At 39.7% G+C, this 23,268-nt stretch overlaps 1 protein-coding gene across 5 annotated transcripts in view; it reads right to left on the reverse strand.

Moving 5' to 3' along the window:
- The window catches only part of SPIN1 (spindlin 1), an 82,032-nt gene that overhangs the window by 37,702 nt on the left and 21,062 nt on the right, over positions 1–23,268 (reverse strand). For 3 of the 5 annotated variants that reach the window (XM_059889221.1, XM_015471411.3, XM_059889220.1), the window contains exons 2-3: positions 10,641–10,855; positions 3,847–3,925 (exon numbers count right to left, since the gene is read on the reverse strand). In XM_059889221.1, coding sequence (XP_059745204.1) covers positions 3,847–3,925; positions 10,641–10,646 — 85 coding nt within the window. In that variant the 5' untranslated portion in view covers positions 10,647–10,855. Of the gene's footprint in view, positions 1–3,846; positions 3,926–10,640; positions 10,856–23,268 lie in introns of those variants that run through there. The other 2 variants (NM_001192821.3, XM_005200923.5) reach the window with 2 other exon arrangements.

The raw sequence follows: 23,268 nt of genomic DNA on the forward strand, positions 1-23,268 counted from the left end.
GATGATGTGTCACTGCAACAGACACATTTATTTAACAAAAGTACAAGTGGCTGTGGGCTGCTGCTGCTGGGAAACACTGAAGAGACGGGATATATGAGGAACCATTGTACCTGTGGCTCAATTTTGCTATGACTTGAAATTGCTCTACAAAAATAGTCTATTTTTAAAAAATTCTTTATAAAAAAGAGGTACTAGACTTATTCTTTGACCATCAACACTGGGCTAGATTAACAAGAGGTAAGTGATGCCTTCAAAACTGAGATAAAATTACTTCAAAGCTTGAATTCTGTAATCAGATAAATTACCAACTGGCATTTACATTCACGTATGGGCTCAAAATTTTACAGCTTAAACAAATCTCTCAAAATTATTGGAAGATACTCCAGAAATTGAGAGAAAAGCCCTGTAGACACGGAGGACTCAAGAAACCACGTCAGAAGTCCAACACAATCCTGAGAAGCAGGCTAAGGGACCCATACAGATGGGAGCAAGAGACAAGGGACGCAAAAAGGTTTTCTCCAAGAAGCTGATGCCATACAACAGCATGTAAGATAAATTAGTCATAACATAGACAAAAGTTACTATCTCTGACATTAAAAGACTTTCAGAAAGCAGAGAAGAAAAAATGGGTGAGATAAGAACAGAAAAAGGTCAGAGAGGCCTTTAAAACTATAGCGATACCATTCCTCATCCATCAGATGGGAAAACCCTACACTGCTGGTGACACACACCACTGGCAAGGCTGTAAGAAACACCGACAGACTGCCTGCTACTAGGAACGCGAAGCGGTACAAAGCCCACACAGGGGAAGGTGACGGTGTATTACGTAACTACGTATATACTTGAGATCTGATTCAGTGCTACCTCAAGAAATCTATCCCAATGACAGTGGTAAGACAAATGGGCAAGGCTTTTCACTGCAGTTATTATTTCCAATAGCAGGAGAGTAGAAGCAACACAAACGTCCAAATAAATGACTACTCTACAAACTAACTTCACACTTCTACACAATGGGATACTACTCAGTTGTAAAGAACCATGAGCCATTTCTCTATATATTGCTAAGAAGACGTCACAACTACATACTGTTCAGGGGAAAAGGCAAGTAACAGAAGAACAGGTAGGTACGTATATACTTACTGGGCACTAAGATTAGTTTGTTATTGACAATGGCTTCATATCACCCATCTGAGGATCACAGATTTTCCAGTGGAAAACAGAACAAGACCCTTCACTAGGTAGCTACAGTTACATCTATTTGTTGACTGAAGTGAGGAAAAACAAGCATAATTTACAAAATAAACTGTTCTATGATTCACCTAACAGTACAGTCACTTGAATCGTCCCAAACAATAACAGGCAAGAAAAACTATATACACTCAAACTGTTTTAACAAGCTCATCCAGACAAGTTCCAAAATAAACAGCATTTTTTTTTAAATTTACTTTTACGGTATTATTTACTTATTTTTGGCTGCCCAGGCTTTCTCTAGTTGCAGTGCAGACTTCTCACGGCAGCAGCTTTTCTTCTTGTGGAGCACAGGCTCAATAGTGGTGGCACACGGGTTTGATCGCCCCTTAGCATGTGGGATGTTCCCGTGTCTCCTGCATTGACAGGCGGATTCTTTATTATTGAGCCACCAAGGAAGCCCTTTTTATGTGCATTTTTGAAAATTGTTATTAGAGACAATTTCAGTAAATCTGAGAACCGAAAAGAATATGAATGAATCACTATACATTACACCTGTAGCTTTCTAACAATCAACTCATCCACTGTCTATTCATGAAACTTTTAAAGATGTACACGCTTTAGCTAGGCAAGAGTACACACTAAGAAACAAAGGCACAGCAACCAAGAAAAAGGAGAATCTAACATATAAAAGAGGAAAAAGAAACTCCAAGGATGACAATGTTGTATCAGATCGAGAGAATAATCAACAGAATAGAAAATGACAGAAGGTGCTAGAAAAAGACTCTCTTAAGAAAAACAAGGACAGATGGATTATCTATTACATTCGGCATGCAGGAAATTACATTGAGAGGAGTTTCATAAAGCTGTTAGAGGTTCTAGAAGACTCCAACTTGCAAAGAAACTTAAACAAATAGAAAAAAATTAAGCAATCACAAAACTCCAAGAAAAACATAATGTACCAAAAAAAAGTAACCATACTGCATTACTTGGCTCAAATGTTCAATATTTATGTAGTAATCACGACAGAAACAATAAATACATTTTTAGCCAAAGCTTTTTTAGAAGTTTCAAGAAGTAGTAAAACTGTCAAGATCACATAATGCTATACGTAAGTTCAGTTCAGTTGCTCAGTCGTGTCCGACTCTTTGCAACCTCATGAATTGCAACACACCAGGCCTCCCTATCCATCACCAACTCCCAGAATTCACTCAAACTCACGCCCATCAAGTTGGTGATGCCACCCAGCCATCTCATTCTCTGTCGTCCCCTTCTCCTCCTGCCCCGAATCCCTCCCAGCATCAGTCTTTTACAATGAGTCAACCCTTCGCATGAGGTGGCCAAAGTATTGGAGTTTCAGCTTTAGCATCAGTCCTTCCAAAGAACACCCAGGACTGATCTCCTTTAGAGTAGACTGGTTGGCTCTCCTTGCAGTCCAAGGGACTCTCAAGAGTCTTCTCCAATACCACTGTTCAAAAGCATCAATTCTTCAGCGCTCAGCTTTCTTCACATAAAAAATCCTAAAAGATGCTATCAGAAAACTACTAGAGCTCATCAGTGAATTTGATAAAGTTGCTGGATATAAAATTAATATACAGAAATCATTTGTATTTCTGTATACTAACAATGAAGTATCAGAAAGAGAGATTAAGGAAACAAGTTCATTTATCACTGCATCAAAAAGACTCTAAGGACTTCACTGGGGTTCAGTGGCTAAGAGTCCATGCTCCCAATGCAGAGGGCCTGCATTCAATCCCTGCTCATGGAACTAGATCCATATGCTGCAAATAAGGGTTCACATGCCACAATTAAAAGATCTCCTATGCTGCAATGAAGATCGAAGATCCTGTGGGCCACATCTAAGACCTGGTGCAGCCAAATATTCACTGTTGTTTCTGTTCAGTCGCTAAGTCATGTCTGACTCTTTGTGACCCCAAGGACGGCAGCACACCAGGCCCCCAGTCGTTCACCATCTCCAGGAATTTGCTCAGATTTATATCCATTGAGTTGGTGATGCTATCTAACTATCTCACCTCTGTCGCCCCCTTCTCCTCGTGTCCTCAATCTTTTCCAGCATCAGGGTCTTTTCCAATGAGTCTGCTCTTCACAACAGGTAGGCAAAGTACTAGAGCTTCAGCATCAAGCCTTCCAATGAATATTCAGGGTTGACCTCCTTTAGGATTGACCACTTTCACTTCCCTGCAGTCCAAGGGACTCTCAAGAGTCTTCTCCAGCACCATAATTAAAAAACATCAATTCTTTGTCACTCAGCCTTCTTTATGGTCCAATTCTCAGATCCATACATAACTACTGGAGAAACTATAGCTTAACTAGACAGACTTTTGTCAGCAAAGCGATGTCTCTGATTTTGAATATACTGTCTAGGGTTGTCATAGCTTTTCTTCCAAGGAGCAAGTGTCTTTTAATTTTGTGGCTGTAGTCACTGTCCGTGTTGATTTTGGAACCCAAAAAAATAAAGTCTGTCATTGCTTACACTTTCCCCCATCTATTTGCCATGAAGTGAGGGGACTGGATACCACCTTGGTTTCTTGAGTATCGAGTTTTAAGCCGGCTTTTTTACTCTTCTCTTTCACTCTCACCAAGAAGCTCTTTAGTTGCTCTTCACTTTCTGCCATTAGAGTGGTATCATCTACATACCTGAGGTTGTTGATATTTCTCTCGGCAATCTTGACTCCAGCTTGTGAGTTATCCAGCCCAGCATTTCACATGATGTACTCTGCATAGAAGTTAAATAAACAGGGTGACAATATACAGCTTGTCATATTCCTTTCCCAATTTGGAACCAGTCAGTTGTTCCATGTCCCACTCTAATTGTTGCTTCTTGACCTGCATACAGGTTTCTCAGGAGACAAGTAAGGTAGTCTGGTATTCTTATCTCTTTAAGAATTTTCCACAGTTTGTTGTGATCCACAAAGTCAAAGGCTTTAGCATAGTCAATGATGCAGAAGTAAATGATTTTCTGGAATTCCCTGGCTTTCTCTATGATCCAACAAATGTTGGCAATCTGATCTCTAGTTCCTCTGCCTTTTTTTAAACCAGTCTGTACATTCGGAAGTTCTTGGTTCACAAACTCCTGAAGCCTCGCTTGAAGGATTTTGGGCATAACCTTGCTAGCAAGTGAAATAAGTACAATTCTACAGTAATTTGAACACTCTTTGGCACTGCCTTTCTTTGAAACTAGAATGAAAACTGACCTTTTCCAGTGCTGTGACCATTGTTGAGTTTTCCAAATTTGCTGACGTATTAAGTGCAGCACTTAACAGCCTCATCTTCTAGGACTGTAAATAGCTCAGCTGGAATTCTACCACCTCTCCACTAGCTTTGTTGGTAGTAAATGCTAAGACCCACCTGACTTCACACTCCAGGATTTCTGACTCTAGGTGAGTGACCACAAAATCATGGTTATTCAAGTCATTAAGACCTTTTCTGTATAGTTCTGTGTATTCTTGCCACCCTTCTTACTCTGCTTCTGATAGGTCCTTACCATTTCTGTCCTTTATCATGCCCCTCCTTACATGATATATTCCCTTGATATCTCCAGTTGTCTTGAAGAGATCTCTAGTTACACAAGCCTCTTCACCACGAGAAGGCTGTGATCCATGAACAGGAGCCAAATTAATAAATAAATATCAAAAAATAATAATAAAGCGTTAAGAAAGATAATTTATCTATAAATAAAGCCTAAGGAAGCAGAATACCAGAACTCCAAAAACTATAAAACACTGATGAAAAGAAACTGATGATATACTGTGTTCTTGGAATGGAAGAACCAATAATGTTAAAATGGCCACACTACCCAAAGCAATCTACTGTCAATGCAATTCCTTTCAAATTATCAATGGTATTTTTCATAGAACTAGAACAAAAAATTTTATTTGTATGGAAACACAAAAGAATCCAAATAGCCAGAACAATCTTGAGAAAGAACACAATGAGGAATCATGCTCCCTGACTTCAGATTATACTACAGAGTCACAGTGATCAAACAGTATGATACTGGCACAAAAACAGACATAGAGATCAATGGACAGGATAGAAAGCCTAGAAATAAACTCACACACTTTGAGTTTCTGAGTGGCAAGAATATACAATTGAGAGTTTGTGGGGAGGCAAGAACATACAATAGAGAAAAGACAGTCTTCTCAGTTAGTACTGCTGGGAAAACTGGACAGCTACATGTAAACGGATGAAATTAGAACATTCTCTTAACACCATATACAAAAATAAACTCAAAAGGAATTAGACTTAAATGTAAGACTGGGTATTATAAAACTCCTAGAGGAAACAGAACACTCCGACATAAATCACAGCAATATTTGGGGAGGTGGGGGGAGCGGGTGGGGGCGGGGCGGCTGGCTCTGTCTTTTACGGTAATGGAAATAAAAGCAAAAATTTTACAAATGGTATCTAATTAAACTTTAAAAATTTTTGTACAGCAAAGAAAACCATAACAAAGCAAAAAGTCAATCTACAGACTGGGAGAAAATATTTGCAAATGATGCTACCAACAGAGATTAATTTTCAAAATATACAAACTTCATACAGCTTAGTATCAAAAAACAAACAACCCAATCAAAAAAGGACAGAAGATCTAAACAGACATTTCTCCAAAGATGACACACAGATGGGTAACAGGCATATGAAAATAAGCTCAACATTGCTAATTATTAAAGAAATGCAAATCAAAAGTACAAACAATGAGGTATCTCACTGACAGACACGAGTCAGAATGGCTGTCTTTAAAAAGTCAATAAACAATAAATGCTACACAGAGTGTGGTACTCTTCTACACGGCTGGAGAACGTAAGGTGGTACAGCTACTATGGAGAACAGTACAGAGGTTCCGTAAAAACTAAACACAGAGCTACCGTATGACGCTGGAATCCATGCATCCCCATGTTCATAACAGCACTAATTACAACAGCTAAGACCTAGAAGTAACCATCAACAGATGAATGGATAAAGATGTGGTACACATATACAATAGACTATTACTCAGCCATAAAAACAGATGAAATAATGGCACTGCAGCTACTATAGAGACCTAGAGATTATAATATTAACTGCAGTCAAGGAAAACTATCACATGCTATCACCTCATACGAAATTTTAAAAAATAATACAAATGAACTTATTTACAAAACAGAAATAGACTCACAGACACAGAAGACAAACTTATAGTTACCAGAAGAGATATAATGGGGGGAGGGGATAAATTAGGAGTTTCTGATTAACATAAACACATTATCATATATAGAACAGGTAAACAAGGACCTACCATATAGTGGAGGTAACAATACTCAATATCTTGTAATATCCTATCATGGAAAAGAATCTGAAAAACAGACATGTATATGCAGGTGGAGCTAGTGGTCAAGAACCTGCCTGCCAATGCAGGAGATGTAAGAGACGCAGGTTCAATCTCTGGGTCAGGAACCCGCTGCAGTATTCTTGCCTGGAAACTCCCATGGACAGAGGAACCTCGTGGGCTACAGTCTACAGAGCTGCAAAGAGTTGGATACGACTGAAGCAACTTAGCAGCAGTAGCGGCAGCACATATACAACTGAATCACTTTGCTGTGTACCTGAAACTAACTCAACATCGCAAATTAGCTGTATTTCAATTAAAAAATTAAATAGATTTCATTTAAAAAAAACAAAAAGGCTAATGAGAGAAGAAGATGTTATGTGAAAAAGAATCCTCAACAGGTTTCAATATCTAATAAAGAAAAATTTGTATATTCATTATTTACAAATACTGAAGGCAAAACTCAAAATGAACAGAATGCCTACTTTTTGATAAAAGTCTTTGGCACTATTTGACATTTCACTCATGAATTTCTATTGATTGGTAAACAGAAAAATCGAGGTTTTAAAAACATCTGAATATAGTAAAAACAGTTGTTAATCTGAGTATTAAGGCAATGGCACCCCACTCCAGTACTCTTGCCTGGAAAATCCCATGGACAGAGGAGCCTGGAAGGCTGCAGTCCATGGGGTCGCTAAGAGCCGGACACGACTGAGCGACTTCACTTTCACTTTTCACTTTCATGCATTGGAGAAGGAAATGGCAACCCACTCCAGTGTTCTTCCCTGGAGAATCCCAGGGATGGGAGAGCCTGGTAGGCTGCCGTCTATGGGGTCGCACAGAGTTGGACATGACTGAAGCGACTTAGCAGCAGCAGCAGCAGGCACATCCATCTATTATTACCATTCCCTGTACTTATCAGTATGATTAAAATGTCATAAAAGGAGAAAATTTATATTTGATAAACTAGTAAAAATGGAGGCTAATTCTATGGGGGGAAAACATGAAAAATTTTATCAGGTAAAAGGACTTGTGGCTTAACATCATTAGATATATATATAAACTACCACTTTAGAAACCAATTAAAATTCAACATAATTATACAAATAAATCTAAGTTATTTAAAAAACAGAAATCCCTATTATGGTGAACTATGTATACAGAGATAATGCAAATATTCAATTTTCAAATTTTTATTGATTACACATGCCCTAATGACAAACACTGTCAGGTATTAGGATTTGCCCACTGTGGTGGTTTTAAAACATGACCATAATTCTCTGACACTTCTCCTATAGAGCAGAGTACATGCACACTCCCTTGAACCTGAGCAGACCTTTGAGACTGCATCAATGAACAAAATGCAACAAAAGTGAACCCATATAACTTTCAAGACCCCCAATAGAAGACACCATGCTTCTGTGCCTGTTTCTCTTCAGGTACTTGCTCTGGGAGCCTTAAGTAATAAGTCCAGATATCCAATGGCCCACAGTGGAAGAGAAATATCCTAGGAGCCCTATACACTGAAGGCTCCCCGCTTCAGTTTTGAGATGGCACCAGACTAAGGGCACATCTGAGCCACCATAGCAACTCTGGAATGTCTATCTAGGTTTCTTGATGCATGAAAATAAGAAACCCCCTTTCTAGGTGAATTTTATTTGTTAATGGGCACATTTGTTACTGATATAAAGATTTAAAAGTAACAGAGCCTCCATTTATGTTAACAGGAAAAATGATTAAAATAATTTTATAAATAATACTGATCAAAGGGATCATTGATCTAAGAGTATAATACGTAACAGTGAAAAATAAATGACCCCAGGATCTTACACATTAAAATATTAAACAATAGGCCAACCGGAATTTACAGAGTACCCACTCTGTCTCTAGTGCTATGCCACATGCTCTAAGAAATTATCAAAGGATAAGAAAATATAAGATCAAAGTACTGGCTAGGATTAGATAATCTCTCCCTTAACAGTAACATCTCCTGGTTTAGCTCCTTCAATTACTTATACCATACTACACATCACTTTAATCAGTTCTCTCTCCTAACTAAGAATATGACTTTAAATCAATGAAGAAAATAGGAGTGATGAATTCAGAATGGTGTGCCTAAAAAGACTTGGGGTACAATTACTATCTCAAGCTACAGAAACATGCGGGGTTCACCAATCAACAAAAACTTTTGTTGACAGCAATTTTTGAAACAAATGAGATGAAATAAACATTTTGTTAAAATAGTATGATCAACAAAAACAATGCTTTTTGCAGAGCAGCTAGGCATATAGCTAAGCACCTCACACACAAAAACACATTTATTTCTTCATAATAACCCCAGTAGATACATAACAGTACTACTGTTTAGATAAGGAAAAACAAGGCTTAAGAAGATACAGAAGGCACCAATGTTTACACAGCTAGTAAAAGAGCAGGACAGGACTTCCCTGGTGGTGCAGTGGATAAGAATCTGCCTGCCAATGCCGGGGACACAAGTTTGATCCCTGGTCTGAGAAGATTCCACATGTCGCAGAGCAATTTAAGCCTGTGTGCAACTTGAACCTGTGCTCTAGAGCCCACATGCGGCAACTGAACCTGCACTCTAGAGCCCGCATGTGGCAACTGAACCTGAGCTCTAGAGCCCACATGTGGCAACTGAACCTGCACTCTAGAGCCCGCATGTGGCAACTGAACCTGAGCTCTAGAGCCCACATGTGGCAATTGAACCTGCGCTCTAGAGCCCACATGTGGCAACTGAACCTGCACTCTAGAGCCCGCATGTGGCAACTGCTGAAGCCAATGTGTCTAAGCTTGTGCTCTGCACCAAGAAGTCACGGCAATGCACCACAAAGAGCAGCCCCTGCTAGGAGAAACTAGAGAACCTGTACGCGTAACAGAGACCTAGTGTAAACAAAAATAAATAAACAAATTATTAAAAAATTAAGAAGTAAAGAAATAAAAAAAGAGCAGGATAGAACTGATGAGAGAGTTGGAATGAGAATAGTAAACCCTCAGCTGACTTACACTCCAGTCTGTCACCATGACTGCAAGTTAATCTTATCGACAAATGTAACAGTTGAATCAATGTTTACAAGAGAGGCACTAAAATCAAAGAGATAAAAGCAACTTAAAATCTTAATCCCTGTGGCTCCTCTACAAAGGAATTACAAACTCCATAGCGAATAAATATAATAAATTCTAAACCACACAGCAACCATTTTAAGATTACTAGTAATTTTGCTAGCTGAATTCTCAGATTCACTTATATTTGACAGATGTTTTCAATATTCAAATGTATTTCTGGAATGGCGAAAAATAAAAGTCCAAAAGAGAACACTGGGCTTCCCTGATGGCTCAGTGGTAAAGAATCTGCCTACCAACACAGGAGACACAAGTTGGATCCCTGGGTCAGGAAGATCCCTAAAGGAAAAAAATGGCAACCCACTCCAGTATTCTTGCCTGGGAAATCCCCTGGACAGAGGAGTCTGCAGGGCTACAGTCCATAGGGTTGAAAAAGAATCAGACACAACTTAGTGAAAAAACAACAACAACAAAAGAATGTATTTATTACTTACCCATTTTATTCTGTAGCCTGTAAGATTTTTACCTTTTAGTTTTCTAGGGTAGACAAAAACCATGCAAAGTCTAAACTTCTAGTATCAGCTGTATGCCACAAAAATAAGAATTTCTATTAAATATTCATTTCATTTCCATACATCACATTCCAGTTCCTTCAAGTAAATACACAAAAAGCTGAGTTTACCTTTTTTCCTATTAAACTCTAAATCTCACTAAATCTAATACTCATCTAGTCATCTCACTTTCACTTCTTTCAAAAACCAATGATAAAACCTTTACTTACTAGAAACCTCTTAAGTATTTACAATTCACTTGCTAAATTTACTGGACATCCATAACTTACTGCAAAAGACCACAGGAAAAATTAATATGATTTCCTACCTTTCACAAACCTAAACCTGTGTTTTTCACATGTATAAAATACTAGAAATCACACAAAGCTTTAAGCACAGCAAACCACTAGGAATTACATGAGAGCATTCCCCATTTTTACAACCGCTTCAAATTTATTGCACAAAAGCAAGTGTGGAAGTGCACTGCCTACCTGCATCAGCTCTGGACCGCTGGCCAGGTGTCTTTCCGAATGGGGTCTTCATTCATCTGTATTTAGGTGAGCAGCACAGCTGCTGGACTAGGGTGAAAATCCAACACGCTCCAATTTGAAACTTCACAGACTTTCAATGTTCTTGTTAATCCATCATCCCAAGCGCTTTTTTTTTTTAAACAAGTTCAGCAAAAATACGTGAAATCTTACGTACTCTGTAAAACAGTGAAATAACAGTTCATTACTAGAGCATCACACAAGAGCAAACTTCTCCAAGTAAGCCATCAAACATGACATTATTTTAAATGTAACATCAGTGAAAATGCATTTTGCCCAGAAGCAATTAACTTTAATTTCTCAGTCCTTGGTGCCAAGGACTGCACAGAGAAGCAAGAGAAAAGAAAGTACTAGACCCTTCAACAAAGAAAAGGGTAGTTTCTTGGCGGTCAATTGAACATAATACAGCCTTGGGCTTCCCTGTATCCCAATCCATTTTGCGGGCAGAAGCCAGAAAAGGGTAGACACTGGTATGTCAAGGAAGATTTAGACTGGCACAGCCCATCTTCTTGACGGGACACAAAAAGACCCAGCAAGACCAGGAGTAAGAAACAGGAGCAGCAGGTACACAGTGGAACAACTCCTGGAGGATGAGGCAACACTGGAATCCGCTTCAAGCCTGAGCCACTGCTGGGTGGAAGGTCGGTGAACCAAGATAAGGGATTACAGTCAGTAAGACTTAGCAGTTCCCTTTCTGCTCCCAAGATTCCAGAACCAGAGGGAAAGATCCAGTAACTCTGGAGGAGCCTTAAAGCAATTTTCATTCATTCCCAGGCAAAAAGTTAAATCATCTTATAAAAATGGTTTATCCTTTAAACCAAATTTGGGTCCAGTTTACAGTCCATGTAGTAAAACATCTATGGAAACATATTCTCATAAAACACAAAAATATCCACCACAAATTTCAGTTCACAAACTGAACCACCCGACTACATTCAGTTCTCATGTATTAGTTACCTATCTACAACTTATAGCCATGTGTTCACAGGTTTAAGAACTAAAGGGAATGCATTTTCTAGAGACTAAAACGTAACATAATAGTTAAAATAATTTAAAAAGTTTAAATAACAAGGGGAAAAGGAATCATTTTAACTGGTAAAAAATTCTTAACTACACAAATAAAACTTCAGAAAACTTCAAGGGAAATTTAAAATCAAATGGACTATATAATTCAATGAATATTCAGAACGACTACTGTTTGAAGCTAAGGTAGAAGGGGAGAGACACTACACAAGTAAGTAATCAAAGGAGATAGTATCTCAAGTGGCACTAAGTTATAGGGCATCCCTCAGAGATATGGCGGGTTCAGTTCCAGACTACCACAACAAAGCGATTATTGTCAACTGTCAACTACAAACTGGTTTTTGCCAAGGGCGTTTGCCATCTGCCTCTGTGGAGACTGAACACTGGGCTGCTGCAGCTGTTGACCTTCAACACCCCCTGAGGGAGTTCAGGGTAGAGAATAAGGCACTCTGCTCCACAGAATCTGGTAGACAGGTCTTTAGACAGTTGGATATTTTCAAGAACTGATTTCATTACTCCAATCTTTGCATCTCCTCATATCTAGAAAAGCACTAAATCCCTTCATGAAGACATCAGCTCCTCATGACTAGCAGAAAACCTCTTATTAGGTTAAGAGCTTGATCGCACTGAACTCCCCCTTCACAAAATCTTTATATTCACTTTCCCTCACTACCTCTTTGGAGCAGTCTCTCAGAGCTGTATGAGATGCTGTCTCCCTGGCTGCAGTCCTCATTCTGTCCCAAATAAAACTTAACTCACAACTCTCATGTTGTTTTTTAAGTTGACACAATAAAATGAGTCACATGAATTTTTTGGTTTCCAATGCATATAAAAGTTATGTTCACATTATACTGTTGTCTATTAAGTATGCAGTAGCATCATACCTGAAGAAAACTACATACATATCTTGATTTTAAAAGATTCTATTGCTAAAAAAGCTAACCATCATCTGCCAATGCCAGGTTGCCACAAACCTTCAATAAAACGAGGTATGCCTATAATGAAAAAAAAAACTGGAAGCAGTATTACCAAGTCCATGCTCATTCTGCTCGCCGCACAACAGGCAGTGAATCCAAGAGACAAGGTGTAGAGACAAGCTGGCTGACCAAGGAGACGGCAGACTAAAGTCTCAAAATAACCATCCTGTCTGGGTCTGGATGCCAGGTTCTTTTATAGAACCCAAGAGAGAAGCAATGAAGAACCACAGTCAAAAGGCAGAATAGAGAGGGAGGCAGTGAGGAAGTAAAGTAAAAAGGGTTTTCAGTCTTGCAAATATCTCCGGGAATGGCCAAGCCTCTGGAAACAATGTGTAAATCTTTTCTTTGCAGCCATTCACAGATGGGCAAGGTCAGATTATCTATGAGCTGAGCAAGGCATTTTAGTTTAACAGGCAAACAATAAAGTTTGTGGAAGTGATGGAATTCCAGCAGAGCTATTTAAAATCCTAAAAGATGATGCTAGTGAAGTGCTGCACTCAATATGTCAGCAAATCTGGAAAACCCAGCAGTGGCCACAGGACTGGAAAAGGTCAATCCTCATCCCAATTCCCAAAAAGGGCAGTACTAAAGAATGGTCAAACAGGACAATTGCACTCATCTCCCACTCTAGCAAGGTTACGTTCAAAATCCTCCAAGCTAAGCTTCAGCGTTACGTGAACCAAGAACTTCCAGATGTTCAACCTGGGTTTAGGAAAAAGAAGAGGAATCAGAGATCAAATCGCCAACATTTGCTGGATCATAGAGAAAGCAAGGGAATTCCAGAAAAACATCTGCCTCTGTTTCACTGACTGCACTAAAGCCTTTGACTGTGTGGTTCACAGCAATCTGTGGAAAACTCTTAAAGAGATGGGAATACCAGACCATTACCTGTCTCCTGAGAAATCTGTATGCAGGTCAAGAAGCAAGTTAGAACCCTGTATGGAACAACTGACTGGTTCAGGATTGAGAAAGGAATACAAGGCTGTTATTGTCACTCTGTTTATTTAACTTATATGCAAAGCACACGATGAGAAATGCTGGGCCGAATGACTCACAAGCTAGTCCAGGAGAAACATCAAAACTTCAGATATGCAGACAATCCCACTCTAACTGAAGAGAAACTAAAGAGCTTCTTGATGAGGGTGAAGGTAGGAGAGTGAAAAGGCCAGCTTAAAACTCAGTATCAAAAAAAAAACAAAGATCATGCATTTGGTCCCATCACTTCATGGCAAATAGAAGGGGAAAAGGTATAAGCAGTGACAGATTTCCTCTTCTTGGGCTCTAAAATCACAGATGGTGACTGCAGCCATGAAATTAGAAGACCGCTGCTTCTAAGCAGGAAAGCTGTGACAAACTTAGTGTGTTAAAAAGCAAGGACTTCATTTTGCCGACTAAGGTCTATATAATCAAGGCTATGGTCTTTCCAGTAGTCACGTATGGATGTTAGAGCTGGACATTAAAGGAGAGCAAAGAAGAACTGATGCTTTTGAAATGTGATGCTGGAGGAGACTCATGAGAGTACCCTGGAGAGCAAGGAGATCAAACCAGTCAGTCTTAAATCAACCCTGAATACTCTTTGGAAGGACTGAAGCTGAAGCTCCAATACTTTGGTCACCTAATGCAAAGAGCTGGGCTACTTCCCCAGTGGCTCAGTGGTAAAGATTCTGCCTGCAGTACAAGGACTGCAGGTGACATGGGTTCAATCACTGGGCTGGATGAGCCCTTGGAGAAGGGCATGGCAACGCACTCCAGTATTCTTGTCGGAGAACCCATGAACAGAGGAGCCTGGCAGGTTACAGTCCATGGGGTCACAGAGTTGGACACAAATGAAGCGACTTTGCACACACGCACAATGCAAAACAGCTAACTCATTGGCAAAGACCCTCATGCTGGGAAAGATGGAAGGAAGAAGGAGAAGAGGGAGACAGAGGATGAGATGGCTGGATGGCATCAAGGATTCAATGGGCATGAACTTGGGCAAACTCTGGGAGATGATGAGAAACAGGAAAGCCTAGTGTGCTGCAGTTCATGTGGTCACGAACAGTACTTAGCGACTGAACAAGAGGCAGAGAGGCAGCGTCCTTTGAGGCAGGCCATTAAGTAAGATTTGAAAGGCAAAATGGTTGTCTAAGAAGGCCTTACAAATAGCTGTGAAAAGAAGAGAGGAGAAAAGGAGAGATATATCCATTTGAATGCACAGTTCCAAAGAATAGCAAGGAGAGATAAGAAAGCCTTCCTCAGTGATCAGTGCAAAGAAATAAAGGAAAACAATAGAATGGGAAAGACTAGAGATCTCTTCAAGAATATTAGAGATACCAAAGGAACATTTCATGCAAAGACGGACTCAATAAAGGACAGAAGTGGCATGGACCTAACAGAAGCAGAAGATATTAAGAAAAGGTGGCAAGAATACACAGAAGAATGTACAAAATGTACAAAAAAGATCTTCACAACCCAGATAATCATGATGGTGTGATCACTCACCTAGAGCCAGACATCCTGGAATGTGAAGTCAAGTGGGCCTTAGGAAGCATCACTATGAACAAAGCTAGTGGAGGTGATGGAATTCCAGTAAAGCTATTTCAAATCCTGCAAGATGATGCTGTGAAAGTGCTGCACTCAATATGCTAGCTAATTTGGAAAATTTAGCAGTGGCCACACGACTGGAAAAGGTCAGTTTTCATTCCAATCCCTAAGAAAGGCAAGGTCAAAGAATGCTCAAACTACCGCACAACTGCACTCATCTCACACACTAGCAAAGTAATGCTCAAAATTCTCCAAGCCAGGCTTCAACAGTATGTGAACCATGAACTTCCAGATGTTCAAGCTGGATTTAGAAAATGCAGAGGAACCAGGGATCAAATTGCCAACATCCGCTGGATCATCGAAAAAGCAAGAGAGTTTCCCAAAAACATCTATTTCTGCTTTATTGACTATGCCAAAGATTTTGACTGTGTGGATCACAACAAACTGTGGAAAATTCTTCAAGAGATGGGAATACCAGACCATCTGACCTGTCTCCTGAGAAATCTGTATGCAGGCCAAGCAGCAACAGTTGTAACTGGACATGGAACAACACACTGGTTCCAAATCAGGAAAGGAGAATGTCAAGGCTGTATATTGTCACCCAGCTTATTTAACTTATATGCAGTGTACGTCATGAAGAGAGTTCATCCAGAGTTCATCTGGGCTGGATGAAGCACAAGCTGGAATCAAGATTGCTGGGAGAAATATCAATAACCTCAGATAGGCAGATGACACCACCCTTATGGCAGAAAGCGAAGAACTAAATAGCCTCTTGATGAAAGTGAAAGAGGTGAGTGAGAAAGTTGGCTTAAAGCTCAACATTCAGAAAACAAAGATCCCGTCCCATCACTTCATGGCAAATAGATGTGCAAACAATAGAAACAGTGAAAGCCTTTATTTTGGGGGGCTCCAAAATCACTGCATATGATGACTCCATCATATGCAGATGAAATTAAAAGACGCTTGCTCCTTGGAAGAAAAGTTATAACCAACCTAGACAGCATGTTAAATAGCAGAGACATTACTTTGCCAACAAAGGTCCGTCTAGTCAAAGCTATGGTTTTTCCAATAGTCATGTATGGATGTGAGAGTTGGACTATAAAGAAAGCTGAGAACCAAAGAACTGATGCTTTTGAAATGTGCTGTTGGAGAAGATGTCTTGAGAGTTCCTTGGACAGCAAGGAGATCCAACCAGTCCATCCTAAAGGAGATCAATCCTGAGTATTCACTGGAAGAATTGATGCTGAAGCTAAAACTCCAATACTTTGGCCACCTGATGCAAAGAACTGACTCATTTGAAAAGACTCTGATGCTGGGAAAGATTGAAGGCAGGAGAAGGGGACGACAGAGGATGAGATGTTTGGATGGCATCACCAACTCAATGGGACATGAGTCTGAGTAGGCTCTGGGAATTGGTGATGAACAGGAAGGCCTGGCGTGCTGCAGTCCATTGGGTCGCAGAGAGTTGGACACGACTGAGCGACTGAACTGAACTGAACGACTAAACTGAACTGAACTGATTAAGTAAGATCACAATAACAGCAACAAAAAGCAAGTTGAAGAAACAGGTCCAACATGGAGTCAGAATTGGCTGGTCTCTGTAGAAGCAGCAGCACCTTCTCTAAAGGTGACTTTTTCCCCACGCAAGGTTCCCAAGCTGTTCCTAGGGGCTCTCCCACATTGAGCTGAGGAAATCAGTCTAGGTGTCATGACAACAAAGATAGACATCCACCTTTCCCAAGAGTCCACCCAACAGCCATGCAAGCCTTGCACAGCTCTACCTCTTTCACACCAGAAATCTCAGCTTCCACATTCAACTCTTCCCACGCTGCTGTAGCTTTCCCTACTGGAACCCTACAGCCCATAACCTCCAATTGTCCAAACCTCTCCACTGCCTTCTGAAAGGCAGTCCCCGCCATCCAGTAGCTCCCTCCAAAGTGGTTGTTTGTGTTCTCCACTATCTTTACCCCCACACCCTAATGTGGAGGCATGTGCCACAGCACTCACTAGTAATAAAAGGCCTCCCTTTTTCTTCAAAAGAATTGATGCTCTTGAACTGTGGTGCTGGAGAAGGCTCTTCAGAATCCTGTGGACTGCAAGGAGATCAAACCAGTCAATCATAAAGGAAATCAGTCCTGAGTATTCATTGGAAGGACTGATGCTGAAGCTGAAACTCCAATACTTTGGCCACCTAATGCAAAGGGTCCACTCATTAGAAGACGCTGATGCTGGTAAAGATTGAAGGCAGGAGGAAAAGGGGATGACAGAGGATGAGATGGTTGGATGGCATCACCAACTCGATGTATATGAGTTTGGACAAATTCCGGGAGTTAGTGATGGACAGGGAAGCCTGGTGTGCCGCAGTCCACGGGGTCCCAAAGAGTTGGACGCAACAGAGCAACTAAACTGAACTTTTTGTTTCAGACCTCTATCTACCCATTAACCCTCTAGTCATCTGCACATATTTTTGAAAATCTGGTTCCTGGTTTGCTTGTTTTCCATTACATTTTTGGCAACATAGGATCCTTTGAACAACATGCCCCCTTGGTTCTAACTTCAATCTACCCAACTCCAGCCAACCATCTCCACAGTCACAACCTCAACCTTCTCATTACCAATCACTCCAAGACCTCTGGAATCTTTATTTTAAGCATCTCACACTCAAAACAACCTCTAGTCACTGCACTTTTCTTACACCAGCCATCCTACTCCCAACAATTACTTTATGCAACCACTACCTCCAAACTACGGCTTGATTTTTATCTCCTTGGGTACTAACCGCCCTCATTACTCAGCTTAGATTCCACAGATGGTCAATTGCATAGTGACTCCCTTGCTTGCCTCTGGCACTTTCTGCCAAAACCAACTTCTTATTTACTACAGCCACAATTTGAGCCATTAAACATGGCTGAAAAACTTCAAACTTATAATCTTATATCTCAAGTGAGCTTTTGACAATACCATGCCCATCCTCAGCAGGTAAGCGTCCTTTTTGCTAGTCAGATGGAAGCAAACAAAAGAGAACTACTCATTTTCCTACTGCTGCTGCTGCTGCTGCTGCTAAGTCACTTCAGTCGTGTCTGACTCTGTGTGACCCCATAGACGGCAGCCCACCAGGCTCCCCCATCCCTGGGATTCTCCAGGCAAGAACACTGGAGTGGGTTGCCATTTCCTTCTCCAATGCATGAAAGGGAAAAGTGAAAGTGAAGACACTCAGTCGTGTCCCATTCTTCGCAACCCCATGGTCCGCAGCCTACCAGGCTCCTCCATCCATGGGATTTTCCAGGAAAGAAAGAGTACTGGAGTGGGGAGCCATTGCCTTCTCCACTACCAAATTTATTAGCTGACCGGTACCTTCTCCTACTATAGTAAGAGACGAACTGTTTCAATTCAACCCTTTCATATGTTTTGCAAATCCCATCTTCTGTATCAATTTCCCTTACCACTAAAATATTATCAACAGCACCTAACAAAGGATGTAGTATTTTCCAATTTTAAAAACATCTCACAACTCTGCTCCTTTTCTGACATTCTTTACAAAGCTACTTCAAAGACTGAAGAATATTTTAACCTCCACAAGTACCAATGTTCCCTAACTTAATAAATCAACTTGGTTCTGTAACATAAAAAATTTGGCTACTGATGATCTAAAGGCACCCTTCTCACTAGCAGATATAAGCTTGTCTTTGTATGATTTTCTATTGCTTACCACTGAATTAAAATTTTCAGGTTAAACTTGTTACAATACTTTCACAGAAAGTAAAACAGAAAGATTGAAGAGTTGCAGCAGGAAAGGATACAGGAGCTTTTTTAATAATACAAAAGTCCTTCCCCATTTTTGAGTTCCAATTACTATTCCAAACTGCCTGATTTTATCTTAGAAATGATATAGCAAAATCTCATTTCTAAGACAGCAGGAGTCACAATTTTTTTCAAATATCACAGAAAATGTTATCAAGTGAAGCTTAATTTGATGGCCATAAAAAAGATAGCCCTGTATTCAGGATTAAACCCAGCAGACTGCTAACCCCATGAGGCGAAAGGCTTCTAGAGAATAATGTTGCATAGTACCAAAGAATCACCCCAAATTACCCGCTGATTATGAACGGTGGTTGACAGTGGAGGGACCAAACCATTCAACAGCACTAATTATGAGCCAACCACACTTCAGAGTCTTCCAGACATGATGTAATGCAAAGCACACCATGCACTAGAGCAGGTAAGAAGCTTCTACAAGACAAATGGGTCATATTCTATAAAAGTTCAATGTCATAAGAAAAAAAGGTAGACATACTGATCTAGATTAAGGGACTAAAAGCAGACAAGTAAATCCTAAATGAATGGTTTGGAGGGGGAAAAGCTGTAGAAGACACTGAGGACAAATGGGGAAATTTAAATAGGGACTATATAATAGATAACACATTACGACATTATCATTAACCTTTAGAAGCACGATGACATTATAGTTATGCACAAGAATACACTTATTTTTAGGAAACGCATACTGAAATTTCTACAGGTAGGGTGACATAATGTCTGCAAGTGAATTTCAAACAGTTCAGGGGAAGAAAGCAATACATACAACAAACAATCAAGTGAAAATGACAAAATATTAATTTCTGAATCAAAACAAAGAACATACTAATGTTATTCTCCAAATTCCTACGTCAATTTAAATTAAAAAAATAAAATTTTTCGTAATAAAACTTGGAGAAAAGATGATCTTGGATTTCCCTTTGCTAAACCCATCTGTATTAAATATAGCTAGCTATCCAGGTATGCAATTTTGCTAGAACACTTTTAAAATGTCATTAATTTAGTTTTAGAGCTCAAAATTCTTCGATAATCATCTCAAAGGTTGTTTGTCCCCAAGCACATGCTATGTCTCACACACTGATATACATCTAACAACTCAGACTCTACACAGCCACCACGAGGCGCACACACACTATAGCTGTTTCATTTTGGAAATTAAAAACCTACGGCACCACAATTAAAACAGCTCGCAAGTGGGCTGCAAGAAGTACTACTGAGATATATTTCTTATTTTAAAAATAAACACAGGGACTTCCCTGGTGGTCCAGTGGTTAAAATTCTGCACTTCCACTGCAGGGGCATGGGTTCAATCTCTGGCAGGTGAACTACGATCCCACACGCCACACGGTGTGGCCCACAAACCAAACAAAAATTAAAAACATAGATGGTGCCCGTAAAGGAAAAGAACACCGCAAAAAAAAAAAAAAAATCAATGACACAGCGCTGTTGTCTCCAAAAGGTTAAGAAATGAATGTTTCACATTTTCAGATGTAAAATTAAGTAATAAACACAAAGCAGAAGTTACATATCAAAATATTTGCTGCCAGCTGCTATCACCAAACAGTGCTATTTATAAATTCCTAAAGCTGCTTAAGCAAAAGTGCCATGTTCCAAAGAAGTCTCAACACCAATGCAAAAGTACATAGGAACATTAAAGGCCAAACACATCATGTGTACGCTGAAGTTTGGGCTGCCAGCAAGGGTCTTAAAGTTGTCATCATAGAGGGTTCAGAGTGTAGGGGGGGAATTTATGTTAACACAAATATTTATATGAAAAATGACATATGGCTAAAATCGGAATAGGACCTAAACATTAAATAAAAAATAATTTTCTTAAGATATTGTAGATACAAAGAAGAACACCCAAATCTTAAAAGTGTTATGATGCCTGCAATTTACTGCAACTTTCAAATGGCTCAACAAAAAATATTAGTAGAGCAAAATGTTAGCAAATGAAATCTCAATGGAGAACATACAGGCATAATTAAGCTATAGTTTTAACCTTTCAACGTAGAGGAAATTTCATTTTAAAAGCCTGGGGGACGGGGAACAGCAGAGAGAGGACAACAGCAGAGTTTGGAACGAGTGGCAATAGCACGGCTTACCACGTACAACAGTCTGCAGCTTACTTCCTAAGATGGGGTTTGTTTTTTAATAGATTAAGAAAAGGTGGCAAAGTATTTGCAACTCCTGAATCTGGATGGCAAGTATACAGATGTTCAAAAGCCTGTTTCAACTTTTCTATGTTTGAAAATTTTCACAATAAATGGTAAGAGAGAAAAAGAGTCAATAGTTTCAGATTTTATAAATCTGGAAAGAAAAAGCATCGGTTTACAACTTAGAACCTTTCTAAGTACCTAAAAGAATTTACTAGAAAGTCCAGTCACAAATCTTTCAATGGATGGCAGGTAAACCCAGCACTCTAGGTCTCTGGTGCTGACATCCCTTTGGCTAAAACTTTAAGGTTAAAATGAAGGGCTCAATGGATTAAAGATCTAAACGTAAGACCAGAAACTATAAAACTCCTAGAGGAGAACATAGGCAAAACACTCTCTGACATACATCACAGCAGGATCCTCTATGACCCACCTCCCAGAATATTGGAAATCAAAGCAAAAATAAACAAATGGGACCTAATTAAACTTAAAAGCTTCTGCACAACAAAGGAAAGCTATAAGCAAGGTGAAAAGACAGCCTTCAGGATGGGAGAAAATAATAGCAAATGAAGCAACAAACAACTAATCTCAAAAATATACAAGCAACTCCTACAGCTCAATTCCAGAAAAATAAATGACCCAATCAAAAAATGGGCCAAAGAACTAAATAGACATTTCTCCAAAGACATACAGATAGCTAACAAACACATGAAAAGATGCTCAACATCACTCATTATAAGAGATATGCAAATCAAAACCACTATGAGGTACCATTTCACACCAGTCAGAATGGCTGTGATCCAAAAGTCTACAAGCAATAAATACTGGAGAGGGTGTGGAGAAAGGGGAACCCTCTTACACTGTTGGTGGGAGTGCAAACTAGTACAGCGACTATGGAGAACAGTGTGAAGATTCCTTAAAAACCTGGAACTAGAACCACCTTGTGATCCAGCAATCCCACTGCTGGGCATACACACTGAGGAAACCAGAAGGGAAAGGGACACGTGTATCCCAATGTTCATCGCAGCACTGTTTAAAATAGCCAGGACATGGAAGCAACCTAGATGTCCATCAGCAGATGAATGGATAAGAAAGCTATGGTACATATACACAACGGAGTATTACTCAGCCATTAAAAAGAATACATTTGAATCAGTTCTAATGAGGTGGATGAAACTGGAGCCTATTATACAGAGTGAAGTAAGCCAGAAAGAAAAACACCAATACAGTATACTAATGCATATTTATGGAATTTAGAAAGATGGTAACAATAACCCTGTATATGAGACAGCAAAAGAAACACTGATGTATAGAACAGTCTTTTGGACTCTGTGGGAGAGGGAGAGGGTGGGATGATTTGGGAGAATGGCATTGAAACATGTATAATATCATATATGAAACAAGTCGCCAGTCCAGGTTCGATGCACGATACTGGATGCTTGGGGCTGGTGCACTGGGATGATGACCCAGAGGGATGGTATGGGGAAGGAGGAGGGAGGAGGGTTCAGGATGGGGAACACATGTATACCTGTGGCGGATTCATTTTGATATATGGCAAAACCAATACAATATTGTAAAGTTTAAAAATAAAATAAAATTAAAAAAAAAATAATAATAAAATGAAGGGCTCAATTTGAACGCAACATCATTAACTACCCAGTGTTTGGCTACAGTATATACCAAGAGTATATTTGGAAGGCCTTCAGAGCCCCAAACTATCAATATAAAGAAAACCATTAAACAGTCTAAATCACTAGACATCTAGACACCAAGTTCTAATATAAGAGCTCTTAAGCATGGACAAACTTCACAAGTACCATGAACTTGGACAAGGGAAAAATTCTATCTTCATTTTCCTTTGACTTCCATCATGTGTATGAAACCACAATATTATTTGAGTATCCCTGACTTTCTCAAACAATAGAAATCACAGATCTTTCCAACCCCCACTGCATATGTTACAGATCTCAAAATAGCTTTAAAGCTCATCCACTACTTCTAAATTAAGTTACATGCCCTGCCACAGAACAGACATGACCAGAGCCATCAGGGTATTAGTCATCAAACTATGAA

The sequence above is a fragment of the Bos taurus genome, chromosome 8 (assembly GCF_002263795.3).
Source record: "Bos taurus isolate L1 Dominette 01449 registration number 42190680 breed Hereford chromosome 8, ARS-UCD2.0, whole genome shotgun sequence".
Lineage (NCBI taxonomy): Eukaryota > Metazoa > Chordata > Mammalia > Artiodactyla > Bovidae > Bos > Bos taurus.